At 53.2% G+C, this 16,835-nt stretch overlaps 6 protein-coding genes across 6 annotated transcripts; 3 read left to right on the top strand and 3 right to left on the bottom strand.

The window, feature by feature from the left end:
- Positions 1-5,420: 5,420 nt before the first annotated feature.
- BO94DRAFT_557799 (putative nuclear localization protein) lies at positions 5,421-8,068 on the top strand (the record flags this gene model as incomplete). The annotated part of the gene is made up of 3 exons (XM_025613958.1): positions 5,421-5,523; positions 5,829-5,942; positions 6,147-8,068. The coding sequence occupies 3 exons, from the start codon at positions 5,421-5,423 to the stop codon at positions 8,066-8,068; spliced, it is 2,139 nt and encodes a 712-aa protein (XP_025465911.1).
- A 920-nt stretch (positions 8,069-8,988) lies between these two features.
- On the bottom strand, positions 8,989-10,460 carry BO94DRAFT_536607 (histidine phosphatase family protein). The gene is made up of 3 exons (XM_025612051.1): positions 10,173-10,460; positions 9,877-10,092; positions 8,989-9,804 (listed from the first exon to the last, which is right to left on the bottom strand). Exons 1-3 carry the CDS (start codon positions 10,305-10,307, stop codon positions 9,079-9,081), a joined length of 1,077 nt encoding a protein of 358 aa, XP_025465912.1. The 5' UTR covers positions 10,308-10,460; the 3' UTR covers positions 8,989-9,078.
- A 15-nt stretch (positions 10,461-10,475) lies between these two features.
- BO94DRAFT_119129 (uncharacterized protein) lies at positions 10,476-11,015 on the top strand. The gene has a single exon (XM_025605564.1). It carries the CDS (start codon positions 10,645-10,647, stop codon positions 10,924-10,926), a length of 282 nt encoding a protein of 93 aa, XP_025465913.1. The 5' UTR covers positions 10,476-10,644; the 3' UTR covers positions 10,927-11,015.
- On the bottom strand, positions 11,016-13,426 carry BO94DRAFT_119128 (homeobox domain-containing protein). Its single transcript, XM_025605563.1, has 2 exons — positions 12,973-13,426; positions 11,016-12,911 (listed from the first exon to the last, which is right to left on the bottom strand). The coding sequence occupies exons 1-2, from the start codon at positions 13,300-13,302 to the stop codon at positions 11,106-11,108; spliced, it is 2,136 nt and encodes a 711-aa protein (XP_025465914.1). The 5' UTR covers positions 13,303-13,426; the 3' UTR covers positions 11,016-11,105.
- On the bottom strand, positions 13,427-14,089 carry BO94DRAFT_119127 (uncharacterized protein). The gene has a single exon (XM_025605562.1). The coding sequence runs from the start codon at positions 14,041-14,043 to the stop codon at positions 13,552-13,554; it is 492 nt and encodes a 163-aa protein (XP_025465915.1). The 5' UTR covers positions 14,044-14,089; the 3' UTR covers positions 13,427-13,551.
- Positions 14,090-14,970: 881 nt separating this feature from the next.
- Positions 14,971-15,684, top strand: BO94DRAFT_119358 (uncharacterized protein). The gene is made up of 2 exons (XM_025605566.1): positions 14,971-15,279; positions 15,381-15,684. Exons 1-2 carry the CDS (start codon positions 15,138-15,140, stop codon positions 15,602-15,604), a joined length of 366 nt encoding a protein of 121 aa, XP_025465916.1. The 5' UTR covers positions 14,971-15,137; the 3' UTR covers positions 15,605-15,684.
- The last annotated feature ends 1,151 nt before the right edge of the window (positions 15,685-16,835 follow it).

A 16,835-nucleotide genomic window follows, 5' to 3' on the forward strand; every position in this document is an offset into this window, starting at 1 on the left:
CTTTATTCCTGTTATTACTAGTCATACAACTAGAGAATTTTGTTTTTTAATTCTTAACAGCCATAGCAGCCATCTTATACCTTAATTCAACCAGATATACAGTGAAAATAATATTATTTCTATCTGTATGCCTGCACATTCATCATATCTACTATAGTCTCTAGATATTGACTACTTCTCACCTTTAAAGCAGGCGTACGGCAGCTTAGTAGAGAAGCAGACACGCTTAGAAATTAACTATATTAACAAGCTTGATTTTCTAGAGGCCTTTCCACAAGCTCGCAAACACGCTTTTTAAATAGATACTATTCAGAATAGCTTTATAGGTGCTGGCCTAGTTCCATTCAATCTAGACAGAATACTCAGTCAGCTGAATATTTAGCTAAAGACCCCTACGCCACTAAGCAGTTAATCAACCAATACAGCTCCAAAAACGTCTTATACAACTAGGCAGCTTGAAAAGCAGGCATCTACTGTGAAGCAGCTACTTAGAGCATGTACGTAGAGTCCTTCATCTTCACTAGAAACACAGTTTGATAAGCTTATTAAAGATCATGAATTATATCTTAATAAGCTTATTCTTGCACGCGAAGAAATCCACGAATTACGTACTTCTAATGTAAAGAAGCTTCAAAAAAGGAAATGCTCTACTAGAAAGCTAGCTCTTACAGAGGGACCAGCTATTCAGGAAGGCCTAGAGCAGTTCCAGCATGAGAACGAGGTTAATGAAGCTCAAAATACGCTTCCCCTAGATCCTGTACTTCCTGCAGATAGGCCACGCGTACGAGCGCCCCCGCGCTGCAGCGATTACCATATTCTAGAACATAGGCGATTATAATGTCCTAAACGAGTTCCTAATTAATTTTTAGATAGAAATGCAATTATTTTGTTGATAATGGCCCTAGAATTTCACCTGTATATAAAAATCGGGTAGAGGTGCGGCGCTCGCTTACCGGATACGTTATATCTCATCATATTGGCCATTGTGTTGTTATTCTTTTTATCCCGCGTAGGCAGAAGCCTTCTAGCTAGTCATGTTACTATCGCCTCGCAGACAATCAAGAACTGAACTTGCTGGCGGTTATTTCATAAAAAACTAAGCGTAGAGAGGAGAGCTAACTATACTAACACACTGTAAAATAAAGTCCTCCTGGCAACACTAGTCCTAAGAAAGAAAGCGGTATTGCAGGTGTACTGGCAGAACCCATTAACCTTACAATCACACTATACCAAACTCACCTTTCAGCCTTTTTCATCAGATGCCACGCTAGCAGTCGTGACAAGTCATACCAGTATCACTCGTTTTCTTCGGCTTCATGTCCTAACATATTGTGTGGTGATATGATGTGATGGCTGGTTTTATGGCTGATTTTCTTTTGAGTCAGTGGTTTCATTGTTTACTTACTGAATGGATGGATCAATGATAGAATGGAATGAATTGGGGTTATTTGGTATGGTTGTGGTGGTGGGTTTCTGGATTGGGATGGATCAGATGTGGTGGTGGAGGGGTTGGTTAGTAGTAGCAAAAACAACTGATAGGATCTCTGCTTTGGCGATAAGGCCATTCATTCATTGACTATCATGCCATGAAGAAGATACCTAGGTTGACCTGCAAAGTATGTATCCACTGGTACGTAACAAAGGTAATGAAATACCCGACGCACGGTCCCTGATCGACGCTAGTGCCCGCGCTCGTGACCTCTCTCGTTCCCCAAAGCCCGCTGTCATCTGCCCCGGTGACTCCGTTCAACTTCTGGTCCCCCATCAAATGATGAATGAATCCCTAGGAATGATCCCTCTGTCTCAGCACGGAAGGACTGGATTCCTGGGGTCGATCCGTTCTCTCAATGGGGTATTTTTCAGATGTAACCGTTGTGGTCGGAGATGACTGGTCATCATCATCCGCCTGGGATGCTTCCGATTGCATTCTGCATGGCCGGCGCACCCGTTCGTTGCCTTTTTCCTGATCACGCAGGAGTTCATGGACACAGCAGCAGCACCAACAGCAGCACCAGCACTATCTACTGGCCCTCGTCCTTGCCATCGCCCTCAGCATGGAGCTTAAAAAGCTTTCGTCCCGGTCGCACAAGCCTAAATATAAACTTGTTGCAGGCAGGGTTTCCCCCCTTTCGTTGGGGGCTGCTGGCCTGGCTGCCTCGTTGGAGAGGTTTATCCGGATATCTATCTATCTAGTGCTCCGTACTGTGTACGTCTGTCTGCATTGTAAATGTGAGGACATTCGAATGGGGCTTAGAGCCATCCACGGTTGATCGCCACGAGAAAGGACCCCTCTTTCATTCATCGGAGGAGTCATGAGGCGAGATACCAGGCAGTGACAATACCGGACGGGACGGTACAGGGCTGGCGAGAGTCAATCAAAAGCGAGGAGAAACGCCTGTCTGCTGATGGCCCTCAATCGGGAATGGCGCCGGATTCTTCCCAGAGACCGACGCCCAAACAGGAAACTCATTCTCCCTCGTAGATCTGGTATACAGCTCGACAAGACGACAAGACAACAAGAGGTCCAGTCTGGAGCTCCCCGTATGCGAAGTACAATCATCATCAGGACTGGAATGGGTACTGCTTGTCCTGAGGTCTGACTGACTACGGACTACTACTCACTACTCACTAATCACTACTGGCCTGGTGGATCTTCATCGTCCATCATCCAGAAGGTGAGGTACCGACCCAAGTCGCTGTATACATATACACAACATATTCCTTTTGCTTCTCCTCTCCTCTCTTCTGCCCCTCTCCCACCCTTCTGTTGTCGCGCTCAAGCACCCTCGCCCCCATTCTACGAAGCAACCCTCCAAATTCCCGCCCAGGACAGGCGTGCACGCAGGGTTCTGATCTACTAGTAAGTCCAGAGTAATGAGCCATGGTCGGGGTTTGGTTTGCAGACACCCAGAAGGCTTGACCCCTTCTTCGTCTAACCTCGGGAAAAACCTGCAGCATCGAAGCTAGTCGGCCTGGAACTAACCCAGGAGCAGGCCCGAATCCTTCAACGACGGCTGCTGCTGACGATTGGCAGCCCGGATGATAGCAGAGAATAACTCCTCGATCATTCGTCCACGGCATCTCTTCTCGACACTAGGGGCCGGCCTGTTCGGATAATTTTCATGTGCTTTCTAGAGTCCGGCCAATCAGTCCAGGGCAAGCCACTCCCGCCATCCCCGGAAAGCAGCTTGATAGTTAATTCACTGCACTGGCCTGCTACCGTGCTATCTTGCCTCGTGTGCTCTGCTCCGTGCACCACATCCAGTCCAGAATAGTCAGAAACCGTTGCCGTGCAAAACTGGGAAAATCAACCCCAGAAGCACTGAGGCCCGGGCTGCGGAACGCCATCACCGACGCCCCATTTTGCTCCTCGCTCTCGGCCCCAACGGCGGCTCTCTCCGGCTCTCGATCCAAGGATTGCCCCGCTGTGGTTCTGGTCCCCTTGACATTGATTGCCTTTTTGCTCTAGGCTGTTAGACAGCAGCAGCAGCAGGATTCCTCTCATCTGCTCAGGCGTCCTGCATCCCTTCTCCCGTTTCACCTTCAGCAGGGTGGTTTCGGAGGCCATCTCTAATTGGAGGATCATATACCCTCAAGCTCTTATAGGACATTCCCCGGTCGCGATTCCACCATCGAGGGCTGGTCCGCGCCATCGATCGCGATCTGCTGCTGACGCTACCGTTATCACCGGCGGCAGACGGGATCAGTAGTCATTAATAGCTGCTCCCCTTTCATTATTCCATTGCGTACTCGATCCGCCCAAGCCAACTCCGATTCGTCTGCGTCGCGAGTATTTTGGGTGAGTCTGAAGATTCCTAGGTAGTCTTCATTTTGCGAAACAGGCCGCTGCAGCTGCCACAAATTCGGAGGATCGGGGCCAGGGCTCCTGGAGTAGGCGTGCAGGGGTCCAATCCACTGTCGCCTGGACTATCTTCCGACTAAGTTGCTTGGTCCTTCGGACGTGCGTCCGCGCTACCCGGCCATCCACATGCCGGACGCATCACGAATAAGTAGTATCTGTGATCAGCTAACGAGATTGAGCCTGAGTCTGGGAGAACGGAAGTTGGTTTGAAGACGACGACGACGCATCGATCGTCGTAGTCTCGAAGTTTCGTGAAGGTTCTAAAACGCGACGTAAGTCCAGGTTCTGTTTTTGTTTTTACTTTTCTATTTTGGGGTGGTGGTGTTGTTACCCCCTTTCCAGTCATCGTCCTCACCTCCCTCCCCAGCTGCAGCTGTTGTGTTTCGCTGTATTGCTGTGAAGATCGTGACCCGAGCAGACACAGCCAATCAGCAGGCGTGTGGCGGCGCCTCCCGCCTTCCCCTCCTATCGCCCGTCCTTGCCTTCCCCCCTCCTCCTCGCGCTCCTCCGTCGAATCGACCAACTCCCTTTCACACCCCCCCTCTGCTCGAACTAAATCCTTCTTTCGCTTTTCCTTTCATCATCCATCCTCTCCATCTCTCTCCTGTCACCCTGTGTTTCCATTTCCTGGTGCGCCCCCCTCCCCCCCTTCCCTTCCAGTCCTGTCTCCAACTTTCGTCCCCACCCCACTGCCTGTCCTCCGTCGTGGTTCTAACCCAATAATCCATCGATCTTACCTTGCACACGCACGCACACATACACATAGTCACATACACCTTCCCCCCCCTCCCCCCAGACAGGCCGACACACAGGCGGCCGGTCACACATAGCCTAACCCCCCGTCAACGGTCCCCACTGATCGGTTCCCTCGGCGGCACGCTGTGAATCATCCACTGCCCGTCTCCCTGTCTTCAGCATAGTACCGGCTGTGCTGCTCGGGCTATCACTGGGTGACTCTGCTTCTGCAGACAGGGAACCTTGGGAAAGCGATCGATCTTGGGCAGGGTACTGCCTCATGTGGCGGCGACCGTCCTGGCCATTCACTTCCTCACCAGCCACACTGGTGGTCTGCACTTCCCTTGCTACCTCTTTCTACCTATCGCTACTAGTACTTCTTGTGAATTTTGATTTTACTTGATTGGATTTTTTCCCCTCTCCTCCCTGGTCGTCAATCGTCAATCCTGTCTGGATTCTGCCCACCCATCAGTGGCCTGGTAGCCTCCTCACCGCCCTGGGGAAGCTGACTTCGCCGTCCCCAACCATCACCACCCCAGTCTGCAAAGCACCGATTTGCTCAAACCTTTCCGCTGATCCGCTTCCTGCCACCTACCAGTCCAACTACCACTGCAGGCGAGCCGTGGTCCGTCCGCGTTCAACTGTCCGAGGATCACTTGCATCGTCGCATCGTCGCTGCTTCGCCCTCCTGTCTTGCTGCAGTAGCCAACCAGGTCGCCATCCTTCCCCCGTTTTGGCATTCTGATCCCCTTCGCGTTCCTCTGACGCGCCCGCGGCCTTGCGACGGTGCCCTCAACCTTTCCCCGTCCTGCCTTGGCCCGCCATGTATAGCACCTCCCAATCCTCCGTTCCCGCCCCGATGAATGGCATCGGAGGGGAACTGGTCGATGGGTCTGGGACAATCAATCCCGCTGCCTTGAACAATGGTATGTAATTGATTCCCCTCCCTCCCTCACTTCTTTGTCCGCCTTTGCGTCACCGCTCGCTTGTTTAGTTTTTCACTTCTCTTCTGCCGACATCACCCCTCCCCCTTGTCTTCTTCTTCTTCTTTTCTATTTTATATTTTTTTGGTTTCTCAACTCTCGATTTTTTCTATCGTCGCGCTCGGTAGCGATGGGGCTTGTCCGTCGCCGCCTATGGAGGTCATAACAAACTTCTTCTACTCTCCTGCTTGTCCATCGCGACAGCCTCCAAACTGACGGCCTTCTATTAGTCGCCGTTGTACTTCCAGCCCCTCTTTATGGTGGAATTGCAACCCCAACGAGTATAGCTCCTCGTGGTGTCAAGCGAAGTCGAACCCCAGACCAGCGCGGGAATGCACGCGCGGATGGAGACCATGACGACGGTATGTGTGCGTCGGAGTCCTCTTAACGATTCGCTTCGTGGAATTCCGGAAGCTATGGGGGTTCTTTGCAGTCGCGTTCCTCGCGCGTTCTTGTTGCTGTTTTTGGCTTGCGCGCTTTGTCCTTGTTGCTTTTTCTTACACGTGCATTTGAATTCTACCAAAGGATTATTATGGCTGACGCGTGGACCTTTCCGGTGAAAACAGCAGATGAACAGGGCCGTCGGAAACGAGGCCGTCCCCCAAAGACTCCGCGACCATCAACAACGAACACTAGCGATCAAACTCCCTCGTCCAATATTCACCTTCATACGCCCCGTTTGCAGACCCAGCCTCTTCCGTCGCCAGCTACAGTTAACGTGTCACCGCCGCAGGCCTCTCCGCCGGATAAAACCACACCTACCAAGTCCACTCTCGTCAAGGCCCTCCCCACCGTCAGGGATCATACGACGGATCAGCTAAATGAAGAGGGTGATGAATACATCCCCAAGGAATTCGACGAGGCCGGCGAGAAGAAGGTCGATGCCATGGGCTACCTTCAAGGGGGCCGAGAGTATAAATGTCGCACGTTTCGTGTTCCCCTCCGTGGCACGAAACTGTTCATGCTTGCGACCGAATGCGCGAGGGTATTGGGGTATCGCGATTCGTACCTTTTGTTTAACAAGAACCGGTCTTTACACAAGATAATCGCCACTCAGATTGAGAAGGACGACCTCATTCAGCAAGACATCCTTCCGTACTCCTATCGTTCTCGTCAGATCGCCATCGTGACCGCCAAGTCAATGTTTCGTCAATTCGGTAGCCGGGTGATTGTGAATGGGCGGCGCGTGCGCGACGATTACTGGGAGAGCAAAGCACGTAAACAGGGGTTTACAGAGGAAGATCTGGCTGGCGAGAAACGACCAGGTGGCTCCAAGGCCCGGGATGCAGCGGCAGCAGAAGCTGCCGGCGCAGCGAGCTTTCTGCCTGCCCTGGCTCATGGCGATGTCATCTACAGCAACGCACTGGAGGCCGTACCAAATAGCTTGCCTCTTGGCCCCCCGTCATCGGTTTCTCTCGCGCCGCCCCTCCCCATGATTCACATGGCCACTACTACCGACGATCCTCGACTCCGGGAGTATAACAGCATGCCTCGCCCTCGTCAGGAATTAACAGGCCAGCCTTATCAGGACCGCTCGCAACCGAGCTCTGCCGCTGAAATCCTAAATCAGGCTTCGCATACGGCTGACTTCAATAAAATCCTAACGTCACAACGTAGTTATCGCCAGAAAGGGCTGGAAGAATTTTATGCGAAACAGCGGGAGATCCCCGTCTCCGCAGCGCAATCACAGCCGGGCCAGCTCGATTCGACGCCGTCTGTGTCTCAGCCCTTGCAGTCTCCGCAGATACCTCCAACTGGGATGATGAACTCGGCCCAGTCGCAGCAGGCGATGCTTCCCCATCAAGCGCCGATCATGCCCGGCCAGTCCGGGTTCCAGCCACCGGCGGCCCACCAACAACCACCTGTTGCGCCATCGCCCGTTCGGGGGGTGCCCCCAGTTCGCCCTGAACTGATGCATCAGAGGTCGAACCCTGCCTTGGCTGCAGGGACACCACAGCCGCCTGGTCCCTATGGATATCCACCTCAGTCGCAACAAATGTGGGGTCAACCACCACCTCAACCCCAACCATCTCCACTATCTGCCGCTGGCCCTCAGGGTGTCGGAATGCCGCAGTTCGCACCACAGTTGCATGCGCAACAGTCACCCTCTCCGCTCGCTCACTCCATGCCGCAGCAGCAACATTCTCAGTCACCTCGGAATCAGCCTCGCCCTTCAGCACCCCCGATGCCGCAGCCTTTTCCGATGCACCCCCAACAGGCTCCCCAACAACAACCCATGGCGACGATGGGGTATCCCGGTGTCACGGCGGCACCGTATCCAGCTGTGCCTGCCGCCAGAGGCATGTACCCTTCGACGCAAGGCCCGGGGGGGCAACAGTTCATGGCAGGCACTCCCCAGCAGCCAGGTATGGCCATGGGGATGAGCGCCGGCGGTGCCATGCCAGGATGGCCGCCCGCTGGTCCAATGCAGCCCGGTCATCCGCAGCCTGGTCAGTCTGGAACCCCACTAGGGTGGTCAGGCTATTGAACATGAAGTGAACGAGACGAAATCCTTGGTGGCGGCGTTGTCAAAATTCGGCGTTTTCGGGAATGGGAGTCGAACTGATGATGATGCTGTTGATCTATGGAAAAGAGACGCGCCCGCTCAACGTTATCTTGATCTTCGTTCTTATACTGTGGATCTTAACTGTTTTTGTTTTGCGATCGGCTATCTTTCGCATTTTCCCGTCATACCCTTTTCATTGATGCTGTATATTATCCTTGGTCCAAGGATGATGGCTAATGATAATCTGCACGCGTTTTCTTCTTATACCCTCTGTTATACCCGGTCAGTTATGCATGCCTTATCCATTGATGTTTCTCTTGTCTATTTCTTGACGTCTTTGTTTTGCGCGGTCCTGAAGAATTTCTGGGACCGAATCTGCAGTTACGAGTGTTGAGATTGTGCATTTTTCATATGTCCATGATAGAGGGACGGTCAGATGGTATGGCGGTGAATGTTTCGTTCTGTCTGGGCCGGCGTCTTCAGCCCCTTTAAAGTTCTCATTCTTCCGTGTCTTCCAAGCACTTCGAGCATTGCTGTTAGCTGCACACTCTACTCTCTTATGACCCTTTGCCGTTTATTTCTGGGTACCATCACTATTACTCCTGGCTTTGCACACAGATCTTGTCCAGTTTCTATTGTGATACTCTCGATGTTGTCTTTGTGTCTACAATATGCAGATCAAACACGGTTGCACACCCCGGGGGCTCCTAATTTGACCAATCCCCTCGCCAGCCACCTTGCTCTTTTACCCCTTCACGCGTGAGTCGCATCCCCACTACAGTAGTCGAAGCGTTCTGTCTCCTGTTGGTCTGCTTCAAAACTCCTTTCGGCTACGGCTTTTGCTGCCGGCGTTCCCACTCGGATATACCAGAATGCCCTCTAAGAATACGGGACCGGATTGGGCCGGTTGTAACAATGAATATCTATATACACTTTGGAATTATCGGATTATACAATCTCCCGTGCATTGGAGATGCCCCCACGTCATCCCCTTAGTACGCGTTGGTCACGAGCGGAGTAGTGACCGGCGCCGCCGAGGACGCACACACGCAGGAAGCGACAGACGTGACTGGGGGCGCCGTGCAATGGGCACTCGTGCTCCACGCAGTGGAAGTAGGAATGGGTTCGGGCTCACGGATAGTCTCCGCGCGGACCAGAACCGGAATAACAGCACCCGTCGACAGGCTAAACGTCCGGTGGCCGATGACTCGCAGAATGGACGAAATCTCACCCGAGTGACTCGTCACGGAGACAAAGCGACCCGACTTCTTCGAATCCTTGAAAACAGAGTCCAGCGCATCCTTGCTCCGAACATCCTGCGCAGCGCTGGTCTCTCCCGTCACACCGTTCCAGAGCTCATCCTCCTCGGTGAAGCCCTGTTCGATGGGCCAGCTGGGGAACAAATCATGGATGTAGGTGCGATTTCCACGATTGTCGCAGGTGTGGATGCTTATGCCCTCGCGGAAGAATTCCTTGATGAGAGGCTGGAAGGGAGCGCTGTCAGTGGGGTACCGCAGGCCAGTGAAGGTGATGTTTGCGGTGCGCAGGGCGCGGGTCAACGGGCTGACAAAATAGCTGTCTGGTGTGTGGATGCGCTGGGAGTCGATCTCTGTTTGCCAGAAATTATGGGCTACTTCAGCTTGCTCGACGCCTGCGGTGGTCAGGTCGGCATCACACCAGGTGGCAGTACCGTTGCCGTCTAGGAGGGACCAGTAGCACTGGGAGATGGGTGAGTGATGTGGGTTGGGTACAGGTGAGGGGGAAGGAGAGGGGGGGAGTTGTAAACTTACGTTCCATGCAGGTGTGCCGTAGTAATCTTCGGCGGCATTGTGCCAGCCTTCACCGTGGCGGCCTAAGAAGAGAACTTTGTAATCTACATTGGATGGGGCTTGGTGATTCAGCTCGACGACTTGGCGGTAAAAGCGTTCCCATTGGGTGAGGTCATGGTGGTGGTGCTTCTTGTCTGCAGGATAGGTCCGGTTGATGAGTCCGAAGTTGGTGGCCGTCTGGATGGTAGGATGGTCGTCGATGATTAGCGGTCACATGTATGGATCCGTTGGCGTGCAGGGAATGGGTGGTGACTTACGAAATCAAAGGTGGACGCATCGGTGGACTCCTCATCCTGCAGGAAATAGCCGGTGACGGTGGTATAGTTGATGTAGGACGCCTGCGTGGTAGCTGCAAGAGCCAGCGCAAGAGGCGCAACACTGGAGAGCTTCATGGTGGGCAAGCAGTCACCGGACCTGGCAAGGATTGAGGATGCTTCCAACTGGGCGTGACATCAGGAGAACATGGCTGAATGGCCACGTTATATAGCCCGACGGTGGACTCGGACGCCATCTTGGCAGTGGAAGAGCAGGGCATCTGCAGACCCTCCGGAGGCCTACCAGCGCTGCACGTGCAACGGTCGGCGGAGAAGCTAGCCGGCCTAGCCAGCCGACGGACAACCAAATTGATTAGCAGGTAATTAATCCTTTCAGGTTCCAAAAATCTCCAGTGGATAAAAACGGGAGACGTGGTGATGCTTTCCTCAGTCATCGCCCATCGCCCCCTATTATATGTATTACAGTAAGTATGTGGTGGTGGTGATGGTGGTGGTAGTAGTAGTAGTAGGTATGTGTCCAAAAACAGTGCCTCCAGTAAGTCCAAGACAAGAAAAAATCCAAGCAGCCGCTTCCCAAAGCCCACATGCTATATCCAAAAAGAAGTATTCAACAAATCAAGCCCAAACCTGGGGGGAACCGAATCGCAGACCGGGGGCAGACGCCAAGAAAGAGACACCGACACGAATGCATGAAAACAACACGAGCCCTGGGGATATATATCGGAGTCCCACGTGAAGCAACACAGATAATGCCAAGAAGAGCAATGTCCACACAGAATATTAGACCGCGGTTGAGAAGCCGTGGATGGATAAGAAGGCAGAGTGGTTAAATTACAGGCCCACCGAGAAACATTTGACTGGCGAAAGGAATGTTACGTGCGCAAACCAGATTTTTGTGGCGTTCCTGCGTGGTTTTCAAAAGTCGTTCGGGGTTTGGTTGTTGGTGAAGGTATAAGCTTTAGGCTTCTGTGACGGAAGCTGCTGTGCAACAAATCGGTGAGCTTCCTGCTGCTCCGGAAACTCATAGATGTGGAACTCGGTATGCTTCGAATCGCCGCTGAAGGCGGCCGAAGTCGACATATCAACGTCACTGGTTGGGTAGACCAGGGAGGGAGACCCGGTCACAGGCACATGGTCGGCCCCATGTTCCATAGCCTGCTCATACGACATAGCCGACAAATCCGCCTGTGGAAGTTGGCAGGGGCTCTGGAAGGATGCTTCCGGAGATGGCATTGACGTGGCATCAGTCCAACTCCTGCCCGTCAGGGGACCATCACATGCAGCGTAATCAGCAAATGACGTGTAATGAGCAGGCGCAGACATCGGAGGAGCGACACCCTGGTAGGGGTAGGAAGAGAGGACATCCACGGCCAAGGGAGTAGCCGGAGGTGATGCGATATTTATCTGCATCGGCTGTGTGGTAGGAAACAATTGGCTGGATGGTTGTGCCGACAGACAGTACCCACCATCGCTAGGAGTAGTCGGGAGCAGGTGGTGCAGATCCTCCGGGGTCAAGGGTGTTGGCGGCGCCAAACCCCCTGTCGTAACAGCGGGTTGTAGCATGGATGTTATGTCAGCTTTGGAGCCCAGAGCCCCGGCTTCAGCGAAAGTAGACAAATTGAGAGGTGAACGTTGAGCCGCCGACGCCTTTCTCACACCCGCGTAGCGGGAGTTGAGGCCCTGTGCAGACTTGGATTGTCTCACGCCATGGCCGGCGCTGTAACTCGGAAGCCTTGTAGTAGGCGACATGGTGGATGAACCCGCTAGCATGGAAGACGATCTCGAGGTGCCGATGGCAGCCGGCCTCGGGCGCTTTCTGCGGGCTGCGAGGTCAAGTTCCTTGCCATGCTCTTTCCAGGAGGACTGGTCGCTTCCATTCACAAGCTGCGAGATGCTGTGAGGGGTATTAATGCCAATTCCTTCAAGCGTATCAGCCAGTTCATCAGACGAGCCTCGCCTAGACAGTGACAGCTCTTGCTGCAGAGGATATTGCACAGCATTATAAGAAACCTCAGCATCGCTGGCCGAACGGTAGTCAGAGAGGGGCTTTGTCGATGCATGAATATGGTGCGTCCAATCCTCGCTCTGTGAGTGGTGAAACTGCACACTGTGCATGGAGTCGTGGGCGGCATTATCGTGCTGAGTGCCGTCCAGACCAGGTATAGTCATCGACTCCCCCGCGGTCACATACCCAAGGGCATCGTGGGGGCTTTGCGACGACGTCCAGGAGATAGTATTTTGAGAGAAGGAAGTACTGAGGTCTCCCTGCCCATGTCTGCTACTATCGTGGCTGCTGCATCGGTTGTTGCCTGAGAATGTTGTCGTCGGAGATACTGATCCATCCACACTGGGTGACTGGCTGTTTTCACCATCCTGGCCATATCGATCACGGGCAGCAACAGCAGCATTCAACGCTCTTTGCAGGGAAGCAAAGGTCGCCTCGCGTGCGGACTCGCTTCTCGTCTTCTGGTGCTTAGAGCGGGAGGATGAAGGGGCCGGAGTTTTTGTCCGCTCACCAGCGTTCTCCACTGATTGTTTGGGGGTATCTTTATCGGTCTCATCTTTCGAATCTTTGGCGTCCTCCTTCGTTTCTGGGCTCTCCGAGGACTCTGACTTGCCTCGAGCGGCTTCTTCAGCCTCAGCCTTGGCCTTCTGCATCCTCTCGAACTCCTCTTGCCTTTTCTGTTGCTTGGCCTTTGCTCGGCGATTCTGGAACCAGTTCTGCAGACATCATTAGTGGACTGTACACAGGGTATCCCGTGTGGGTCAGAGTGTAACTCACAGCAACTCGTGGCAGACTCAGGTTGGTCTGAGCGGCCAATTGGCGCTTGACGTTGCTACTGGGTTTGGGGTGAGCCTGAAATTGGGCCTCCAAGGTCTCGACTTGTTCTTTCGTCAATCTTGGCCGGGAAAGGTTCTCTGCATATTCTTCGTAGTCCATGATGGGTTGGTGGTAGAAGTCGACCATGTCAAACGGCGGGTGAGGGTAAAGGTAGCCATCCATTGGATGTATCATAGAAGGATGGGCCATTGTCGGGTCAAAGGCAACCGGTTGTTCCATCGGGACGGCCGCATGGCCGGTGAATGCGTAAGGATGGTGGAGGTAATTCATGGTGATGGTCGGAGATTCAGAGGTGTCACAGAGAGAGGAGAGAGAGAAGGGGGAGGAGAGAGTAGGAACTGTCGATGCGGTGCGGTGCGGTGAGGTGCGGTGAGATGTAGTGATAGGGGATTCGAGGTACTGGACAAGTTGCTGCCAACAAGCCGCAGCAGTGATGAGGCAACTCTAGACCATTGAACGATTGGATCGCTGAGGGTTGCTTGGACTCAAAGCCAGGAGGAGGGGCGGGAAGATAAGGACTTAAAGCAGGAGGAGGAGGGAAGGGATTAAGGCGGCGGTAGGGAATGATGGGACTGAAGTAGGTATACTTGCAGCCAAGTGGAGTTCACAGGGAAAAAAGGAAATGCGATGTAGCAATGAGAGTGAGAGGAAAGAAAGAGGAGGGGAACGAAAGGCAGGATCAAGGAAGGTATAAGTCCGACAACAAGGCCGAATAGGACAACACAGAAAAGGAAAAAGAAGGAACGACTGGACTAAGCTGACAGGGAAAAAGCAAGAAAAAGGGAAAATAGTAGAGAGTGGACGAAAAGGGAAAAGGAGAGTAGGAGGTGAAGGAGAGGATGAGGAAAAACAGACAGACAGAGAGAGTGACTGAGTGAGAAAGAGGGAAAGGACAAAAGGGAAAAAAACAAAAAAAGAAGAGAGGACCCAGAACCTGAAGGATTGACAGTCAGTAACAGACAGTGTGAGGGTTGAGGGACTGGATTTCGGGGGGGCTCGCTGCTCGCCCATTGGCTGCTGCCGGATGGAGAGAGATTGGCGGCGGCAGCCTGCCCGGCAAGAAGGTGTGGAGGGCGCCGCGCTGATTGGTGATCGCCGCCCGGAACTGGCTGGAGGAGGATTTGGCCTGGACGGTTTGGTATCAGGGCCGTATCCATGGCCCAGTCTTTCGTTACGGACAGTCCCGTCAGGTTGGGCGACTCCCCGTGTCGTCGTCGGCGCTTCGGCTTTTCGTTTGGACAAGTGCCCTTCACACTGTCCTTCGGCGCGGTAGATATGATCCTTCGGATTGGTTCCATCAGCCCTTGAGACGGGTCCTCTGTGTTGGTCGCTCTTTTTTTTTCCCCTTCTCTCGTTGACCCCTCTTCCGAAGTGACCTCCATGTTCCCCTCGTCACCCTCGCGGGAGACACATAGTACAGAACTCAGTAGGTACCTACCCTTTCGGTCCTAGACCAGTTTCGGGGAACCAAACCGTTACCAGGTACCGTATTGAGCACCCAAGGCATCGACCACCCAAAAATATTGGCCGACGAAGTGGGCTTTCTGGTGCTTCCGCCCGAGCGGTTCTAGGGGGTGGCGGCCTGGGCTCACACAGTCAGTCGGCTGGCGGGCGGGCACTGAGTACGTACTACTAACTTGGGACTACGGACTTAAAATAACCCCAAACTGAAATACTTGTGTGGCTAGTGGGCTTTGGAGCTGAAGAGGGGGTGATGTGGGTGTATACCTATTCCTACCTAGAGGTTGAGTTATGGATAGCTACTAGGTACCTAGCAGTACTGTATGGTAGTACCGACTTACTAAGGAGCGTGTAGTGTCAGGCCAGGCGTACTACTTACGCCATACCTTATCTTCGTACCAAGATAAATCCCAGATCCTTTCGATTGGGGGGGGGGGGGGGCGCTTGATGGTGCAGTGGTGCGGTGGCGCGGCGGTGACTGATTCTCCTCTTTGGCTTGGAGGCATGCCTGTATGTACTCCATATGATCGTATGTACGTCCGACGGGTCCGCAATGCATCCTGTGCCTCAGAGTGAGCTCAATTGCTTTTTCCTCATTGTCGTCAGACCCGTCAGGGTGGTACTGCTGGCCAAAAGTTCGTTTTATGTTTATTCTGGGTTGTGGAAACACTCTGTTTACGTTTTCCTCTTTTCGTCCAGGACAGTGTAGCGCTTTTGTTTTTCTGATCAAACTTTGTTTTTCGGTTCTACCCATTCATTCTCTCTCTTGTGCTTTATGCCCATCAGGTTTGTTTTTTCCGTTCTTCTGCAGCTCAACCTTCCAACAATGTTCCATAATCCATGTGTATACCTACAGATACATACTCCGTACTAATATGTAATGAAAGGTCCACCGCAGTTTGCCCTGAAGGACCGCCCTGGAGAAATGGATGGATACCATTGGTCGATGCGGGTCAGCCTCCCCCCTCCCGCACAAAAGACTTCGTCGTTCGTCCGAATGCCAGCGCTTCCCAGCCAAGCGAGGACTGGACCCCGGCAATGGCTTGAACGGGGGCAATTAAGCTCGACTGACAACTCAGTTGACAGTCTCGCATACTTTCATGAACCATGATTCCAAACGAGACTGAAGCTGCGACTTGGGTCGACCCGGTCCCTGCTACGGACTTCGTCAGTTCCTGCATTAGCGCCACCAACTTCCAGAGAGCCGATTTTAGCTCTTCCCAGGGGGAAGGTTCCGTTTGGGAGGATCCGGGCAGTCGACGGCCCCGAGTATGGCCCAAGACACGCCGTCGGCAATAGTGGTGTTGTTGTTGTTGTTGTTTCTTCTTCGCAGTCCGCGCTCTTTCCTGGGGGAGGCCCAGGGGAGCGGGTTCTCCCACGCGGACGGAGTATCTAAGCTCTGCAGCATATCTAGCATCTTGTCTGGCTGTGAAAGCTCCCTCCAGCTCTCATCCTCCATCGCTCATCACGGTCGACGGGGACCGCGCTATCGGTGGGGCTGCGGTGACGGTGGAAGCTCGGGTTGCGCCTGGAGAGAAGGTTGAGGAAAAGCTGGGTCAGTATGGATCGCAGTGGCCAGTAACCATGTCTCACACGGTGTCGGTGCCAGACCGGGGAGCGCATGGCCACATCCTACTGGGCCATCCACTTGCCAGCGATCACGGGGACTGGAGGAGGGTCGCGAACCATCCAATGAAGGTTGGGAAGAAGATTCACCGTACATATTCTGGATCCGGTTAGCGCCAGCGGTCCGAAGATCCCCAGCTTCCGATTGATAGTCCGTCCTTCTTACCCGCCGGTTCCAACGACTCTTCACCACTCCCAGTCCCACGGGACTCCTGGTCCATCGGTATCTCTCTTTCTCCCTCTTTAGTCTCTAGTCTCTCCTATCTTAATCTCGCAGTCGCAGCGTGGCACGTCCTGGGGAACTGGGGCATGGTCATGACCATGACGTGATCAGGTCACACCCCCACCGCCTGGCAATTAGCGCGAATACCATCACAATCGTACTTTGCTCCTCAAGATACGCGAGACAAAGAGAGGTGAAGCGGGGAACGCGCTCCGGCCAGCCGAGCAAAGTCAGTTCTGCCTCAACTTCCTCCATACCAGACATACCAGGTGCACTGGCCTTTAATTCCCGTATGAGCGTACGCCGTACCGGTAACTCAATTGGCACGGATCTCTGAAAATGCCTGTCATCCTTTTTCCGCCAGGTTCTTGGGATTCCTGGATCTGCGAATCCTCGATAGATTTTTTTTCTTCGAAAAAAAAATGAGAAAGAAAAAGAACAAGACCAGTGAAAAGACAAGAGCCAAACCAGAAAAAAAGAAAGCAATAAAAAT

The sequence above is a fragment of the Aspergillus sclerotioniger genome (genome assembly GCF_003184525.1).
Source record: "Aspergillus sclerotioniger CBS 115572 chromosome Unknown BO94scaffold_19, whole genome shotgun sequence".
In the NCBI taxonomy this organism is placed as follows: Eukaryota; Fungi; Ascomycota; class Eurotiomycetes; order Eurotiales; family Aspergillaceae; genus Aspergillus; species Aspergillus sclerotioniger.

Excerpts from the sequence above, each read along its gene's own strand:
- BO94DRAFT_536607 (XM_025612051.1), bottom strand. The coding sequence starts at position 10,307 with ATGAAGCTCTCCAGTGTTGCGCCTCTTGCGCTGGCTCTTGCAGCTACC. Across the intron at positions 10,093-10,172 it reads ATGCGTCCACCTTTGATTTC|ACGGCCACCAACTTCGGACT; the intron begins GTAAGTCACCAC and ends CCTACCATCCAG. Across the intron at positions 9,805-9,876 it reads ACGGCACACCTGCATGGAAC|TGCTACTGGTCCCTCCTAGA; the intron begins GTAAGTTTACAA and ends CCCATCTCCCAG.
- BO94DRAFT_119129 (XM_025605564.1), top strand. The coding sequence starts at position 10,645 with ATGTATTACAGTAAGTATGTGGTGGTGGTGATGGTGGTGGTAGTAGTA.
- BO94DRAFT_119128 (XM_025605563.1), bottom strand. The coding sequence starts at position 13,302 with ATGAATTACCTCCACCATCCTTACGCATTCACCGGCCATGCGGCCGTC. Across the intron at positions 12,912-12,972 it reads TGAGTCTGCCACGAGTTGCT|AACTGGTTCCAGAATCGCCG; the intron begins GTGAGTTACACT and ends TGATGTCTGCAG.
- BO94DRAFT_119127 (XM_025605562.1), bottom strand. The coding sequence starts at position 14,043 with ATGGGCGAGCAGCGAGCCCCCCCGAAATCCAGTCCCTCAACCCTCACA.
- BO94DRAFT_119358 (XM_025605566.1), top strand. The coding sequence starts at position 15,138 with ATGTTTATTCTGGGTTGTGGAAACACTCTGTTTACGTTTTCCTCTTTT. Across the intron at positions 15,280-15,380 it reads TTGTGCTTTATGCCCATCAG|GTCCACCGCAGTTTGCCCTG; the intron begins GTTTGTTTTTTC and ends ATGTAATGAAAG.